Consider the following 15,507-nt stretch of genomic DNA (forward strand, 5'->3'; position numbering starts at 1 on the left):
CTCAACTAGAGTGCAAACCTTGGCGGTGGCCTTCCTGACCCATGTGTCAATTCCAGATATCTGCAGGGCTGCCACCTGATCATACATTCACATGTTCATGTCTCACTATATACTTACCCAGCAAGCCTGAGATATGATGCTGGCTTCAGTAGAGCAGTATTACAAACCGAACATCTGTGAACTCCGAGCCCATCTCCAGGGATACTGCTTGTGAGTCAGCTAGAATGGAATCAACATGAGCAAGCACTCGAAGAAAAAATGGTTACCTACCTTTTTGTAATTGTTGTTCTTTGAGATGTACTCATGTCCATTCCATTACCCGCCCTCCTGCCCCTCTGTTGGAGTTGCTGGCAAGAAGGAACTGAGAGAGTGTAGGGCCAGCAGCACCTGATATACCGAAGCATGAGTGCGGCACTCCAGAGGCACCATGGCTGACCCTACGGATACTGTTAAGGCAAAAGTCTCCGACATGTGAGCGTGCATGCACCTAGAATGGAATCAATGTGAGCAATACATCTTGAAGAACAACAGTTACGGCTACACTAGGGCTTGATCCTGTGAGCATCTGTGTGTCCGAAACTCTCAGTGGACTTCATTGGGAATGGAGAATGCTCAGCACCTTAGAGGATCCAGGTATCCTATTTCCTGTAACTGAGTTGCTATGGAAAATCTCTCTAAATGCAACAAAGCAAACTACAGCTGGTGTGTGAAGTTGATTAAGAGCGTGATAATACATTAGTGAACAGAAAAGGGACACCTGGCTCAATTAGTAAAATGTGGGAACAAACTAGAGTAAAATGTCAAAATGAGCAATACAATTAAAAAAAAACTAACAATTTCAACTGCTGGCTTCCTCTGAGTGGAGAGGAATAGCCAGGATTTGGCTTGACACTGGAACCCGTCGTTAGGAGATCTAAGTGTAAAGGAAGCTGAGAAATGTCAGGATTAGAAGTGGCAATTAGAGAATAAAGATTTTATTCTTTGCCTGGTGCTCACATTGTTTCCTTTTGTGCTCAGTAGGCTGACTAATTGAAGCAAGGTCCATTCATGCAGCCTGCTTGAGAGATTAAAATGTGCTGCTGCAAAGTTGCTTGTTCTCCTTTCTTGGGCAGATGGAAATTTACAGTCACAGAATTGCCTGTTGTGTTGCCAAAAAACCTGTGACTTCCTTTTTGTTTTGAAAACTGACCATTATGGTGCATTTTTTTGTTGAAACTACTTGCACAAGGCAAGTTCATATAATAACAGTTAGGGCCTGCCTTCTCTCCCTTGGATGGATGCTGCATCACAGTACTTAAGGTTCCATCTACACTGCAATCTGTTGGTCACTGTTAAGGGACAATGTATAAAAAATTTCCTAATATGGGGTGGGGAAAACCTGTAATGCCACAGTGACTCATCAGTGATTTCTGTACGAGTTGCAGGTGCTAAGCACCTCTAGGGATCCAAATGTTTAAATATTTTTGAGGCTGAGTTTTAAATTCAGAGTTGGGAGGAGAGAACTTTTTGGTTTAAAATACTCAAAATATGGATTAGGTTGCTTCCTGAAAGAATGGTCACTTTCAGTCTATACGCCACCAGAATACTTCTGATTCCACTTTCTACTGTGTTGGAAGCAAAGATGGCAAAAGATTGTAGGCGTTCAGATTGTGCACAGCAGGTTTTCCAGAGTCGGGTTGTGTTGACATGTCTCCTCTCTTTAGGATGCAGCCAGCCTCTTTTGATCACCCAGGCTTCACTGCAGCAATCTCCTTACATCACTTCATGCTGGAACTCTCCCAAAGGACACAGGAGGAATTAACGTCATAGAATGTTGGGGCTTGTCTGCGTGGGAACACTCAAGAAGAAAATCTGAATTAAAATTTAAAGTGGATTAATTAAACTTTATTAAACCCTTGCGTGGATGCTTTTATTCAGAATTGGTGACCTTAATTTGGTTTAATTTCTCTTAGTGAATTAAACGGAATTAAGGCCACTTTAATTCTGAATGAGACCATCCACACAGAAGCTTAATGCGGTTTAATTAATCCACTTTAAATTTACAGCTTCAGGCTTGGTCTACACTTCAAAGTTATGTATGCGTAGCTGTGTTTGATGGTTTCAAAAATACCCACACTCAGACCAACATAAAACCCCCAGTTTAGATGAAGCTATGCCTACAGAAGAGGGCTTTTGTTGATATAGGTAATGTCTTTCAGGAAGATTGTGTTTCTACACTGACAGAAATACTCCCTTTTGTCAGGGTAGGCTGTATCTAAGCTTGGGGGCTGTGCTGGCATAACTGTGCTAAAATAGCTATGTGAGCATAGGCTTAATAGTGTAGTCATACCCTTAGTTAATTTGGATCACTTTTCCTGAGTGTTCCCATGTAGACAAGCCTTTAAAAAAGATCCAGAATAGAACTTTCTGGTTAGTTACCTAGAAGACCACCTCTCTTGAGGTCAGAATATGGAGTGAAATTGCTGCATGTCTAGCCCTAACCAGTAACTTCATTTTTCAGACCTTAATGAAATAGCAGGACAGACACCAGAACAGGATCTAGCACTCTCTTCACACACTAAATTGTCATCTTAAATATAATTAGGAAGACCAAAAAATAATTTGAAGAACAGCTAGCCCAAAGACTCAGAAAGTAACAGGAAAAACTTTAAGAACATCAGAAGCAGGAAGCCTGCTAAACAACCCATGGAGCCACTGGACGTTTGAGATGCCAAAGAAACTCTCAAGGAAGATAAGGCCATTGCGGAGAAACTAAATGAGTTCTTTGCGTTGGTCTTCATGGCTGAGAATGTGAGGGAGATTCACAAACCTGAGCCATTCTTTTTAGGTCACACATCCAAGGAACTGTCCCAGGTTGAGGTGTCGTTAGAGGAAGTTTTGTTACAGATTGATAAATTAAATAAGTCACCAGGACCAGATGGTATTCACACAAGAGTTCTGAAGGAACTCAAATGTGAAATGGCAGAACTACTAACTATGGTTTATAAACTCTCACTTAAACCAGCTTCTGTACCAAATGACTGGAGGATAGATAATGTGATGCCAATTTTTAAAAAGGGCTCCGGAGGTGATCCTGGCAATTACAGGCCGGTAAGTACCAGGCAAATTGATTGAAACTATAGTAAAGAACAGAATTATCAGACACATAGATGAACATGATTTTTTGGGGAAGAGTCAATCAACATGTTTTTTGTAAAGTGAAATCATGCCTCACTAGTCTGCTAGAATTATTTGAGTGTGTCAACAAGCATGTGGACAAGGTTGGTCCAGTGGATATAGCGTACTTAGATTTTCAGAAAGCCTTTGACAAGGTCACTTGCCAAAGGTTCTTAAGCAAAGAAAGCTGTCATGGGAAAAGAGGGAAGGTGCTGTCATGGATCTGTATCTGGTTAAAAGACAGGAAACAAAGAGTAGGAATAAATGGTCAGTTTTTAGAATGGAGAGAGATAAATAGTGGTGCCCCCAAGGTCTGTACTGGCACCAGTTCTGTTCAACATATCCATAAATGATCTGGAAAAAAGGGTAAACAGTGAGGTGGCAAAATTTGCGGATGATGCAAAACTCAAGGTAGTTAAGTCCAAAGCAGACTGCAAAGAGTTACACTGGGATCTCACAAAATGGGGTGACTGGGCAACAAAATGGAAGATGAAATTCAAAGTTTATGAATGCAAAGTAATGCACATTGGACAACATAATCCCAACTACATATATAAAATGATGGGGTCTAAATTAGCTGTTACCACTCAAGAAAGAAATCATGGAGTCATTATGGACAGTTCTCTGAAAACATCCATTCAAGGTCCAGCACCAGTCAAAAAAGTTAACAGAATGTTGGGAATCTCTAGGAATGGGATAGATAATAAGATGGAAAATATATTGCCTCTGTATAAATCCATGGCACGCCTACATCTTGAATACTGTGTGCAGATGTGATTGCCCCATCTCAAAAAAGATATGTTGGAATTGGAAAAGGTACAGAAAAGAGCAACAAAAATGATTAGGAGTATAGAATAGGAGAGATTAATAAGATTGGGACATTTCAGCTTAGAAAAGAGATGACTAAGAGGGGATATGATAGAGGTCTATAAAATCATGACTGGAATGGAGAAAGTAAATAAGGAAATGTTGTTTACTCCTTCGCATAACACAAGAGCTAGGGATCACCAAATGAAATTAATAGACAGCAGGTTGAAAACAAAAAAATATTTCTACACCCAATGCGCAGTCAGCTTGTGGAACTCTTCGCCGGAGGATGTTGTGAAGGCCAAGACTATAACAGGGTTCAAAAAAGAAGTAGATAAATTCATGGAGGATAGGTCCACAGTGGCTATTAGCCAGGACGGGCAGGGATGGTGTCCCTCACCAAGCTGGGAGTGGGCAACAGGGGATGGATCACTTGATGATTACCTGTTCTGTTAATTCTCTCTGGAGCAGCAGGCATTGGCTACTGTTGGAAGACAGGATACTGAGCTAGATAGACCTTTGGTCTGACTCCATATGGCCATTCTGATCTAATCTTTCACTTACATTTCAAATTCTCCTTCTATAATGCTTTCACCTGGTCAAATGGAAGAGGTGCTCTGCTGCTCAACCCATTTATATGCTGCTTATACCTCTGCTTTAGCTATTGAAACAAATGCCTCCTGTTTCAATCAACAATATCTTTCTTCTCTAAACTCCCTGACTAGTTCTGTAGATTACTTTCCAAGTGTCTTGCCTCTGTCAATGTCCAGAATGATATTGCTGAAGAATCCTTGAAACATTCCTACCCATCTGCCTGTTAGGTATTTCAGCCCTTTCTAAAAGCAGCCCCTGGGCAGGACATTTCCCTAATGATCTAAAACTAGTCCTATCTATCTAAATATTTATACTGTGATCGTAGTGCTTCTCTGGACTCTGTTTCTGAAGGAACCTTGAGAATGTCCTCTTTTTCCAGCCTTGCTGTGCACACTATGTACCCTGAGTTGAATAGTTCCTCTTCTTTTGGAGAGAAGATAGAGAGAGACTGAGACCAGATCTGCCAATAACAGATAAACCTGCTCCAAATTCTAGTGCCTTTCCTGGAGCATATTAAGGTCAGGCAAGCAATGCCTTGCTTTATTGTATGTGTTTAAGAGCTTACATTCACACATGCATCCAATTGCTTCATGACTGTAACTAATACTTGAGAGCCCTAAAAGATTACAATAGCAGGATAATGTTACAAATTCATACTTGCCCTGGTAGTTGGGGCAACCTAAAGATCCCTGTTTTGGTAACCTGTAATTGCATCCATAATAAAATATTCTGCTTTGCTGCGTAGCTGGAGCTCTAGGCTCCCAAGTGTTCTGTTATGCAAATAGGTAGTTGTGAACTCTGAATGTATTTTCTTCTAAAAAAAAAAAGAAATATAATGCCATCACATGTTAACAACAAAAAATGAATGGAAAACCAGATGTAGAAATGAGTTGCACATATGAAACAGACGTTTTAAAATGCTAAAATAGCAGACTGCTTTTGGCATTATTAAGTAATATAAATGATTCTAGTATGTTGTCAGCACTATGCAAGACATGAAAGTAAAGACAGTCCCTGTACCAAAGAGTTTATAGTCTGAGGCTGACGTCAAGTGCAACCCAAAGGAGGGAACACCCCCCTGCAGCGTCTCCCTCACAGTGCCAGCCACCCCCTGCCGCATCACTCCCGCCGCTGCCTCAACCCCCCAGTGCCAACCATCCCCCAGCTGCATTGTGTAAGAAGGGAGTCATTGGATATAGTTAAGGCTCCAATTTTGTAACGGAGGTCGTGGAAGTCTCGTCTCCTCCCGCTCCCCCCCACCCCCCAGCACTGCCTGCGATGGCTGACAGTTGTGGGGTACTCTGGTCGCATCTGGCAGTGTGGCCCCCACAGCTCCCAGTCACCGGCCAGAGGTAACTTTGAGCTCCCGGCTGCTGTGAGTGGCCAGGGGACCTGGACCTGCTAGCGAGGCCCTCTCTACAGCCACTGAGGGGGTTATGGGGACCCAACAGCTCCCCATGGATATTTTTAGCAAAAGTCAGACAGGTCATGGGCTTCCGTGAGTTCTTTTCTTTATTGCCTGTGACCAGGCTATTTCTTTTACAAGAAATATCTGTGACAAAATCTTAGCCTTAAGTATAATTTGAATAAGGCGAGAGTTTTGGCTTGGCGAACTGAGACTGCATAAAGGACAGCTGCAGGGAAAGGGCCAGATCCAGGAGTAGGAGAGGGAAACAAAATGGGTTGTTCAGGCTGACATTGGTACAGCAGAGGAATGAGAGAAAGTGTGATAAGATTAGGCCAGAGGTGTGGGCTGGGACTTGTGCAGGCCTTGGAGTTAAGCATAAGAAATTGAAAGGTAAGGACTGTACACTGAACTTAGATAATAATACCTATACATCTCCCTACTAGACACAAAAAAATATGGTTTGAGTAATTTCTAGTAGATATTTGCCCACCCAAGTTTAATATGTGTGCTGTACAGAGCTACTTGATACACACATTCAACAGTAGATGCACTGTGTTGATGTGTATGATGTACCTAAGATTTTATGTTGGTCCTTGCCTTGGTCTGTTTGATCTTCTCCTCTTCTAGTTTTAAGAGGAGGGGAAAGAATTGTTGCTTTACTGTACTACTAAATATTACGATAAACTAATATTTTGTTCTTCGTATGGATTAGAGGAGGGTTTTTTACTTTGAGTGGAATTGAGGAGAGAGAAGTTGTATAATAGTAAGTTCATCCATTCCAGCTTTCTTCCTCAAACCCAGTATTCTCCTATGTGACAGATTAGCAATCATCCTATCTGTATGGGTGCTATTAAAGGGAGTTCTCTGTTCTTATAGGGTTTGGACGTGGTCGCGGGCGAGGAGCTGGGAGATTTTCAGCCCAAGGCATGGGGTAAGTGATGCACATAGTTCTCAGGGAAAATCGAACACAATAGGAGTGTTAATTGCTGTCCAATTTGTTAATGCTACTTGACAAATGTATATTGCCATGGATAGAAAGCATACAAATCTGTGAAACAGTGTCTGCATACAATGGATCAAACTAGTATTTCACAGAGTGACTATTGCCATCTCTTGGCTAACTAACACTAACGTGAGTACACAGGAGTCAATGAGTCAGAGACACTCAAAAAAAACCCTCAACCCCCTAAACAAAATCCCCCCTCAGTCCTCAGAAAACTGAGCTTGTCCCTATGTAACCCAGCCCCTCAAGGAAAGTCCAAGTCAATCCAGAGGCATTGCAGGTTGAAAGTTCTGCATGGCTGGTTTGTAGCCCAGTTTGAATGGAAACTTGTTTGGCTGTAGTTTGAAGCACGTAGATTCTAAAAAAAATACCCCAAAAGACAAGTGAATGTCATCTTTTCTACCAGAAGATGTGGGAGCTTCCCTCCATTCTTAGTATTTTATATTTTAGACAATGTTCTTTGCATGTACGTGCACCTTGGTACAGAGTCAAAAGAAGCTTCTTCCCCTGCTGAACCCACAACTCTAAGGATTTTTCAGTCTTGCCATTAGGACTCTTTTAATCTGGACTGGAGAACTGTAACCTTGTTGCCTCTAGCCATTATTTGCTCTCAGCTAATTTTTGTTCTCTTGATACCACGGATACGATCCACAAAGTTACTGAGAACAAATAATGGCTAGAGGCAACGAGGTTACAGTTATCCAGTCCAGATGAAAAGAGGGGGCATTTCATTTTGTGTGGCTTTGGTATTCACTTTCTGCGTATTTCTGTTCTTCCCGACCTTTTTAAACCCTAGGACATTTAACCCTGCAGACTACACGGAGACTTCTGCCACAGATGGCTTTGGGCCAAAACCAGAAGTTTGGGAGACTGGTCAGAACGATGCAGATGATGGAACTGGTAAGATGGCATCCAAAAGTGGAAGAGCTGGAATGAAAAGCTGTAGCAAGTTGCCATTAAAATAACAGTTCTGTTGTGTTTTTTTTCATGAACCTCTGAAAATAGTTATACTTCTCACCTGACATGGGTATTTGCTCACCTGCACAGCTTGCTGCTGTACTCCAGCCTCAGGATGGCTGTGTATGTACAGCTCTGTGGTTAGACAATGAGAAGAGTAGTTCTCATTTGCAAAATTATAAACAATTCCCCACGAGTCAAGAGAGGTTGAAGGATGGAGCTATTTAAATCCGTTTCCCTATGGGGAATTTTTGATAGGTACATTATGGTGGGATTTTCCAAAGCACATGACTGAGTTACAAGCACAAGTCTCATTGAAAGTCACTGAGACTTGTACCCCTAAGTCACTCAGACGCTTCTGAAATTTCCACCATTACCATACAAGAAGGCAAACAGATTAGTTCCTGAGGTGTGGGAGAGTTGCTAGATCTTGCCATCTTGCAGAACCGGGAATAACTAGAAATGTGAATAGGCCATAGAATGGCTACCAGCAGAGCCCGTCTGTATCTTCATATGGAGATTAAGAAGGTTTTGTATTTATTGGTGGAGTCTTTAGGGTGGAATGTTCATTGCTGGTTAGAGGCAGAAACACAGACGATAGGTTGAAAGGGAGTGGTCTTGTCCGGGCACTGGAAAGCAAAGAACATAATCTGACTTATCAGTGACTCATGAAAAGAACAGAATAGCATGCTGCCTCTTTGAGTTCCAGGTCAAGAGATGTAATGAGGGCAAAAAAAGATTGTGTCATGCTGGAGAAATGCCACTAGTTACAGTAGTCCAGCAAGTGGAGGAAAATGGGTGACTTCAGCATCTGAGGAATTGGTCACAAGATAAGGGTTCTATGCAGGTCATCTTTTTGACAACCCTTCTACTGTCAAATGAAAGGAAAAGGCTGATACTGGTGACCAGCTGCTGATGTAAGGAGAAGGATTTCAGCTTCACCGAGCACTGGTGTGAGCCCCTTGTGATGTGACTTTCTGCATTAGACAGTCTCCATTTAGACGGATAGGAGGCGAATCTCCTCGGTTCAGAACTGGTATGGCTCCTTAGGCAAACTTTAAACTAGTTGGAAAGGATCTTTTACTTAGCTCAAAATCTGGCATGCATTTCCAAAATGAATGATTATTCTGAATAGATTTGTCCTGCAGCAAAACACGTATAGCTAGAATAAAGATTATTAATTCATTGATGTTAGTTTTTAAAAAATAAGTTTTAAGGCCAGAACAGGCAGTAGAAGTGATACTACATGTGAAATCCTGCCTATAATATTAACGTTGGTGCTTGCTATATAGAGGCAGAGAAGAGAGGTGTGGGAGGCAAGGCATTCTATTCTAATTATTTTAGAAGCAGTAAAATTCTACTTTAACGAAGAAAGGAAAAGATACAAGAAAGGAGAATCTACACTGAGAAATTGATAGTCTCATCTTCACTTCCTCACTAAGAATGGAGAGCCAGAGAAATTCTTGGAGAAGCTATTGATATTTGAAATCATGCGAATGTATGCTAATAGAGTACTCTACCCAGATGTCTGGGTAACAGGAATAGCTAAATATGACTAAGCACAGATTCCTAAGTTACACAGAGGACAACTTTGTGACCCAGATGGAGGAGCTATCCTTATTTACTTGGCAAGAGTAGAAGAATTCACTGAAAAATGGTATAGGGGTAATGGAGTTTGTTGCTAAAGCATGAGCCGCTGAAGTTCTCCTAGTTCTAAATGGGCTAGAACACATCAGTACAAGGGTATTAAAATCCAGGAAACCAGATTGTGAAGACGATGAAAGGCTGGTGAATGTGGTGCAATGGGAGGAGAACGTGGGGAGAGAAGCCTGGAACACCATAAAAATTGTCATATGGAAGAGTGAGTGACTAGAAGAATAAGAATAATGCAAAGAAACAAGAATGCATGCAAAGTAAAGATAAGGGCAGCAAAAAAAAGCAGAATGAGATATTCTCTCTAGGTAGGAGTGGAAAGATAGCTTGAGAATGGCTTTTCATGTTTAGCTGGAAGAAAAATACTAGACAGCTAGTGGGGAAATACTAAACCACAAATTGCACAACAGTTCAGCCTTTTTAGATGTCCTTCTAATATCAACTCAGTTTTGAGTTCATCATGCTTGTTAATTTGTCCCCCCACTAACCAGGCTCAATTTTTCAGCTTTTTAAAATGTCATCTTAGCTTATGAAATCCGTTTGCACTAAAGATGCCTTAGAATATGTTGTCCTGGGCTGTCACAGATGGCAGAAGAGTCACAAAAGGCTGCATGGATGCTCTCGAGATTCCGGGGCATCATGAAAAAGCCAGTAGGTTCCATGATGTTGCAAGGCAACACCCACGTATTGCTGATTGTGAAGAGAAAAGGAGAGGAGTCGTCTAAATAACTTACAGAACCTATAAAAGTTAAAACACGCATCTATTCCGAAGAGTGGAAGGGAGCTGTTTATAACACTTCCCCTACTATTTGCTTCTTCTGTCCACTATTTTTTTAATAGTTGTAGGATATGTTATACAAACAGCTTAAAGAGAACTTTTTAAAAATGCAAAATGAATGATCCATACATGAAAAGCAATAAATCTGAGCACTGGGTGAGTTGGTAGGTTAATGGGGTACTTGCCAGGTGGCCAGAGGTGCCCCCAGCTTTCAGATCTTTTGCAATACACTGAATGCACTCATTTTCTTGTGACTTCTTGCTATGGGAGAAACCTGTAAGCATCTAGAAAATAATGGGATCCTGAGCAATAAACAGCATGGCTTTTATATAGAGTAAATCATAGCAGACTCAATCACTTTTTTTTTAATGAAATTATAACATCAGTGAATGAAAAGAATGCAGTAGATATGATCATGTTTACTAAAGTATAGATATTGTGCCTCAAATTTACTAGTAAATGTAATTCAGATTGGCTTGGATATGTGCAGTCCCATGTGACTTATGGAACTGACAGAAGGGCCACAAAGTAGAGAGAGCAATAAACCACAATGTATCAGTCTCGGAGGATGGAGGTAATGGAATAGCAGGGAAGCTGCAGAAGGTTGGGTTTTAGGCCCATTGTTGAAATGGAAAGAGCATTTTAATGAAAACTGCAGATTATACTAAATTGGGAAGGGCTGTAATTTACAAGGATAACATAAAACAGAGGGGAGCTAGGAAGATTAGAAATAGGGATACAATAAGTTTCACGCTCAAAAAGTGCAAGGTAATGCTTCTAGAGTGAAAGGAGGAAAAAAATCCCAAAGGTGGTGTGATCAGTAGCCAGAAATTAGGAGGAAAATAGTAGCAATCACACCAGCAGTAAAGAGTAGAATGCACTTTTACTGGCTCGTTGAGCTGCTGCAAAGCAGATAAGCCAGGTTTTACGGAAGAAAAATGGAATCACGCACAGATGGAAATCCAGGATGAAATATGCATAACAAACATACTTGGAAAAACAAAACACAAACTTTCAGTAGAAAGAAGATAGTTGTAAAAACTGCAGTGTCTCAGAAGACCTAGGGCAATAGTGGACAGAAAATTATTCAAGTTTGCAGTGCTGAAAGGTGGCATTAAAGCCAGCGTGATGGGTTTTTTTTTCCTCCCTTTGTTTTTTGGACTGCAGACTGAACATGTTGAAGAGAGGACCTGTTGTGCTAGTAGTAAGATCATACCTGGAAGACTGTATGCAGTTCCAGGCCCTTCAATGTAGGAAGACATTGTCAAATAGGAATTAATTAATGGAAGAGCAACAAAGTAGTTGAGGCTGGAGGGATTGACTTTGGAAGCAAGAGTGAGAATGAAATGTGTATAACTTGGCTAATCTTCTAAAATGCGTAGTGGGGGAGACGTGCTCATTGTCTGCAAATGTTTGAGGGGTGCCAGTGCAGAAAACGGGTTGATCCAGTGCGAGTATAAAATAAGAATGGGATGAACCATTAGGCTGAATGTCAGGGAAATGTCCCAACTGTGGGACCTGTTGGTTTGGAATACTCTCCCAAGGCAACTGGTGGAAGCCCGATTGCTGGACTTGGGTAAAACAAAACTAGACAACTTTTGGAGCACTATTGTTTATTATTAAAGTACTGACACACTACACAAAATACAGAGACCATCCTTGCCCTGAAGAGCTTTACCGTCTACACAACTCAGACATAGAGTAGACAGGAGGATCCATTCTTAAGAGAAACGAATAAAAATACGTATAGAACATATCCTGTAGGGAGCAATCCTCCATTGGCCAGGAGGAAGAAGCCAGAGGAAAGGCTGATCTAACTTCCACATCTAAATTATACTACTCACTTGGGCGCCTCCTCCTGTCTGAAAAGTCATGGACACGTGGGCTAGCTTGGGAGTTTGTCCAGGAATTGGAGATCTGGTGAATTTTTCCTTGGAAACGCCAAAAATTACTTTGCTTAGCTGAAGGTACATGACACAACATGGAGAGCTTCAGTGAGAAGCTATTTGGTATAGTGTGATTGAGAGACATTTCAGGCAATTTTATATTGCTCCACAGAGCCAGCCCAGAGTGGACATTATCTTACTCAGGACCTGCCAAATAATTGTGGACTCCAAGGTATAAGTCCTCTTTCTTTTTTGGGGGTATGTTTGTGTTTGGGGGCAGGGCTGATCAGATTGCCAAATCAGCAGTGTTCAATCCTACTGTCTATGACTTAACTGCAATGTAAAACACACAGAGGAATGAATTCGGATATATTGATATATAGACATCTATATTGATCTAATTAGCGTAGACTGTATTTGATGCTGTCTTCAAGGGGCTTAATGTTAAAACTCATTAATTGCAAATGGTTCAGAGCCAAACACAAGAATGCATTTAAAACGGAGGTGTCTTGCAAAGCTACATTTGATCAAAGGTGGTGGAAACTGAAATTGTACTGCTGGTGGGTGCTTCGCTTGTGGTTGTGTAATTAATTTAGTGGCTCTGTTCCTGGGAGAGCCTCAAGTGTGTGTGCCCCAACACTCCTGCTTTCTAATGGTTTCCGACTGTTGTGTGCCCCCTCTCTCCCTTGCTGTTTCCGGTGGAAGAGACCAGTTTTAAAAACATTAAACACAGTTCCTATTGCTGTGCTATTCCTGCAAGCGTTAGTCTGCCTGCTGCTCTGCACAGCCTGCTCTGTACAACCTGTGACATAACTGTCTTGGCACCATGCTGCAGCTGGAGTGGTAGGCCAACCACCATGCTGCCACAGTAGGAATGAGATTTTTTCCTGTAAAATGGCTCTCTTCCAACTCAGGGGAAAGTGGAATGGGGTTATTCTGGCCTGAGGAGACAGCCAGCAGGCAGGAAGGGAATGTCCTAGAGGGGACACCACTGTGTGCTGTCAACTCAGGAGGGTACGGACCAGTGATACGCAAACTACAAGTGGCTCTTTACAGCACATGATGATATTAAAACACTGTGTGATTTAATTATTAGCCAATCTAAGTTATTAACCAATCAGGATGCTTTTACTATGTTGCTTACCAATTGTAGTTAATAAAATAATAATACTTGATCAGTCATTTTGCTGTGAGAAATATATATAAATAGTAAATAAAAAAATGAATTCACGCTACTGTGGCTCTTTTGGGTTATGTTAATCACTGATTTGGCTCCCGAACCACTGAGGTCTGAGTATCACTGGTCCAGATGCAGACTTTGGAAGTCTAAGCAGGTCTTGCTCCACTATGCAGCCAGTATGGATCCCATGTTTATGGTGGTTCAGAGCTCAGAGTCTACTCTGCTTTAGGATTCCATCATTAAGTTTAATCATCAGGGAAAGGTGAGTGGGGTCAGTTTCTCACCATGCTTTGTGCTATTGAGTATGATGACTGATTTAAGGATACTGTAGCCTTTCCTTTAACATAAACCATTTCTGGTACCAGAAGGGCTAGAAATATCCTTAAATTCTAGAGAACATGTTTAAAAATATCTCCCAAAAGACTCTAACTCTGTAGAGCATCTCATGGTCCTGACCATAATTTCCTGCATGTACTGCATTCATAACTGTAATTAGAGATGGACGGTAAGATGGCTTTTAATGTGCAAACTGAAATACGATATTGGGCTTTAGGATTTGTGCCTAATTTCTCTTCTCTCCCATACTGCAACAGGAGCATGGAAGAATTCGATAGAAGAATGGACAACAGAAGACTGGAATGAAGATGTAAGTATATGTGGATGGGTAGGCAGCAATTATTCACTCTGTGCTGTCTGTGCATCTCCTTCAGAAGTCAAAAACGTCTTGTGTAATACTTTGCAATGTATGGAGGGGTTGTAGTTCATTCCTATTTAATGGAGGTCATAAAATCAATTATTTGATGAATTTCATTGTACTTTTTGATTCAAATAATGTAAAATATTATTCCCCATTTTATCAGTCAGGGTGAACTATTTGTGAATATAAGAATTTTACATATTTTTTTACAGTTAAAATATTTTCATTCTTAACGCAACTCTACTGTTTAGCACTTATGAGAGTTAATCACGCAAATTTCTCCTTGCATTGTCTAGAGCTTACACCCTTAGCATCATGAGACTCTTTTTATATAATGATCTTTATGAACTGGTAGATTAAGTATTAAAACTTAGCGACTGCCCAAATTTTGATCCATTTGTTTCTGTTTATAAGATCTATATCATTCTTCTAATTTTTTCAAAACATGAGTCAGTCAGTCTTTGTGTTAACAGACTATTAAAAAAAAAAATGAAGACATATCACATAATCACATTTTTTTGTTAAGTTCTTCCTCCCCCCCACTTCCCCTCATGTCCATGTATTTTTCTCAGGCCAGTGGCCTTGCTTCATATCTGTAAAGCACTTGGCACATTTTTGGTATTGTAATAATATTAATACCTACCAGCCCAGTCTGAGGAACCCACAGTAACAAACCAGTGTGTGTATGCAGGTTAGAGGAGTTTGTGGGGGAGTGGAGAAATTTGATAAGGAAATGAAGAACTTCAAAAATCAAGGTCCTTCTGCTGTATGGGGACATCTGATATTCTAAGCCCGTTTTCCTAAAAGAAGAGTTTACTTCAGAATGTTTGGTCAAAACCAGTGATGGTTTTGGTTCTTACTGGAGAGAGGAGGTCTCACTTCAAAGACAAATCTGAAAATTCTTTCTTAGCTTCCAAGGAGGTTGTAATCTGGAAAGTATTACAAGTGCTATAAAAGTTTTATTATCCATGTGCATTCTTTAAATGTGTCAGTTTTAGATTAATTAGAAATCTGTCTTCTATTTTTTAATGTCTGAGGAGTGGTTCTGTTGTTGGTATAGTACAGTCAAATAACTGGGCTTATTACAGGAGCAAGGCCTAACTTGTTGAAGGAACTCTATGCAGGCTAACCCCTGCATCCATTTGGAGCATCGTCGAAGTCATGTGCTTCCATGTGGGCACAGGGGTTGGCTTACATGGAGTTCATTGCAGGATTCGGGGCTGACTTTGTCTCACTTCACATCAGGGATCCGTCTATTCTTCTTCGAGTGGTTGCTCATATGCATTCCATTTAGGTGTGTGCACGCCGCGTGCACAGCCGTCGGAGAAACTTTTTACCCTAGCAACACTCGGCGGGTCGGCTGGGCGCCCCCTGGAGTGGCGCCACCA

At 41.1% G+C, this 15,507-nt stretch overlaps 1 protein-coding gene across 3 annotated transcripts in view; it reads left to right on the plus strand.

The window, feature by feature from the left end:
* The window catches only part of UBAP2 (ubiquitin associated protein 2), a 154,600-nt gene that overhangs the window by 73,079 nt on the left and 66,014 nt on the right, over positions 1-15,507 (plus strand). For 2 of the 3 annotated variants that reach the window (XM_032779853.2, XM_075066823.1), the window contains 4 exons: positions 6,842-6,896; positions 7,765-7,868; positions 12,415-12,474; positions 14,016-14,068. In XM_032779853.2, coding sequence (XP_032635744.1) covers positions 6,842-6,896; positions 7,765-7,868; positions 12,415-12,474; positions 14,016-14,068 — 272 coding nt within the window. The remainder of the gene's footprint in view (positions 1-6,841; positions 6,897-7,764; positions 7,869-12,414; positions 12,475-14,015; positions 14,069-15,507) is intronic. The other variant, XM_075066824.1, reaches the window with a different exon arrangement.

This window comes from Chelonoidis abingdonii, chromosome 6 (genome assembly GCF_003597395.2).
Source record: "Chelonoidis abingdonii isolate Lonesome George chromosome 6, CheloAbing_2.0, whole genome shotgun sequence".
In the NCBI taxonomy this organism is placed as follows: domain Eukaryota; kingdom Metazoa; phylum Chordata; order Testudines; family Testudinidae; genus Chelonoidis; species Chelonoidis abingdonii.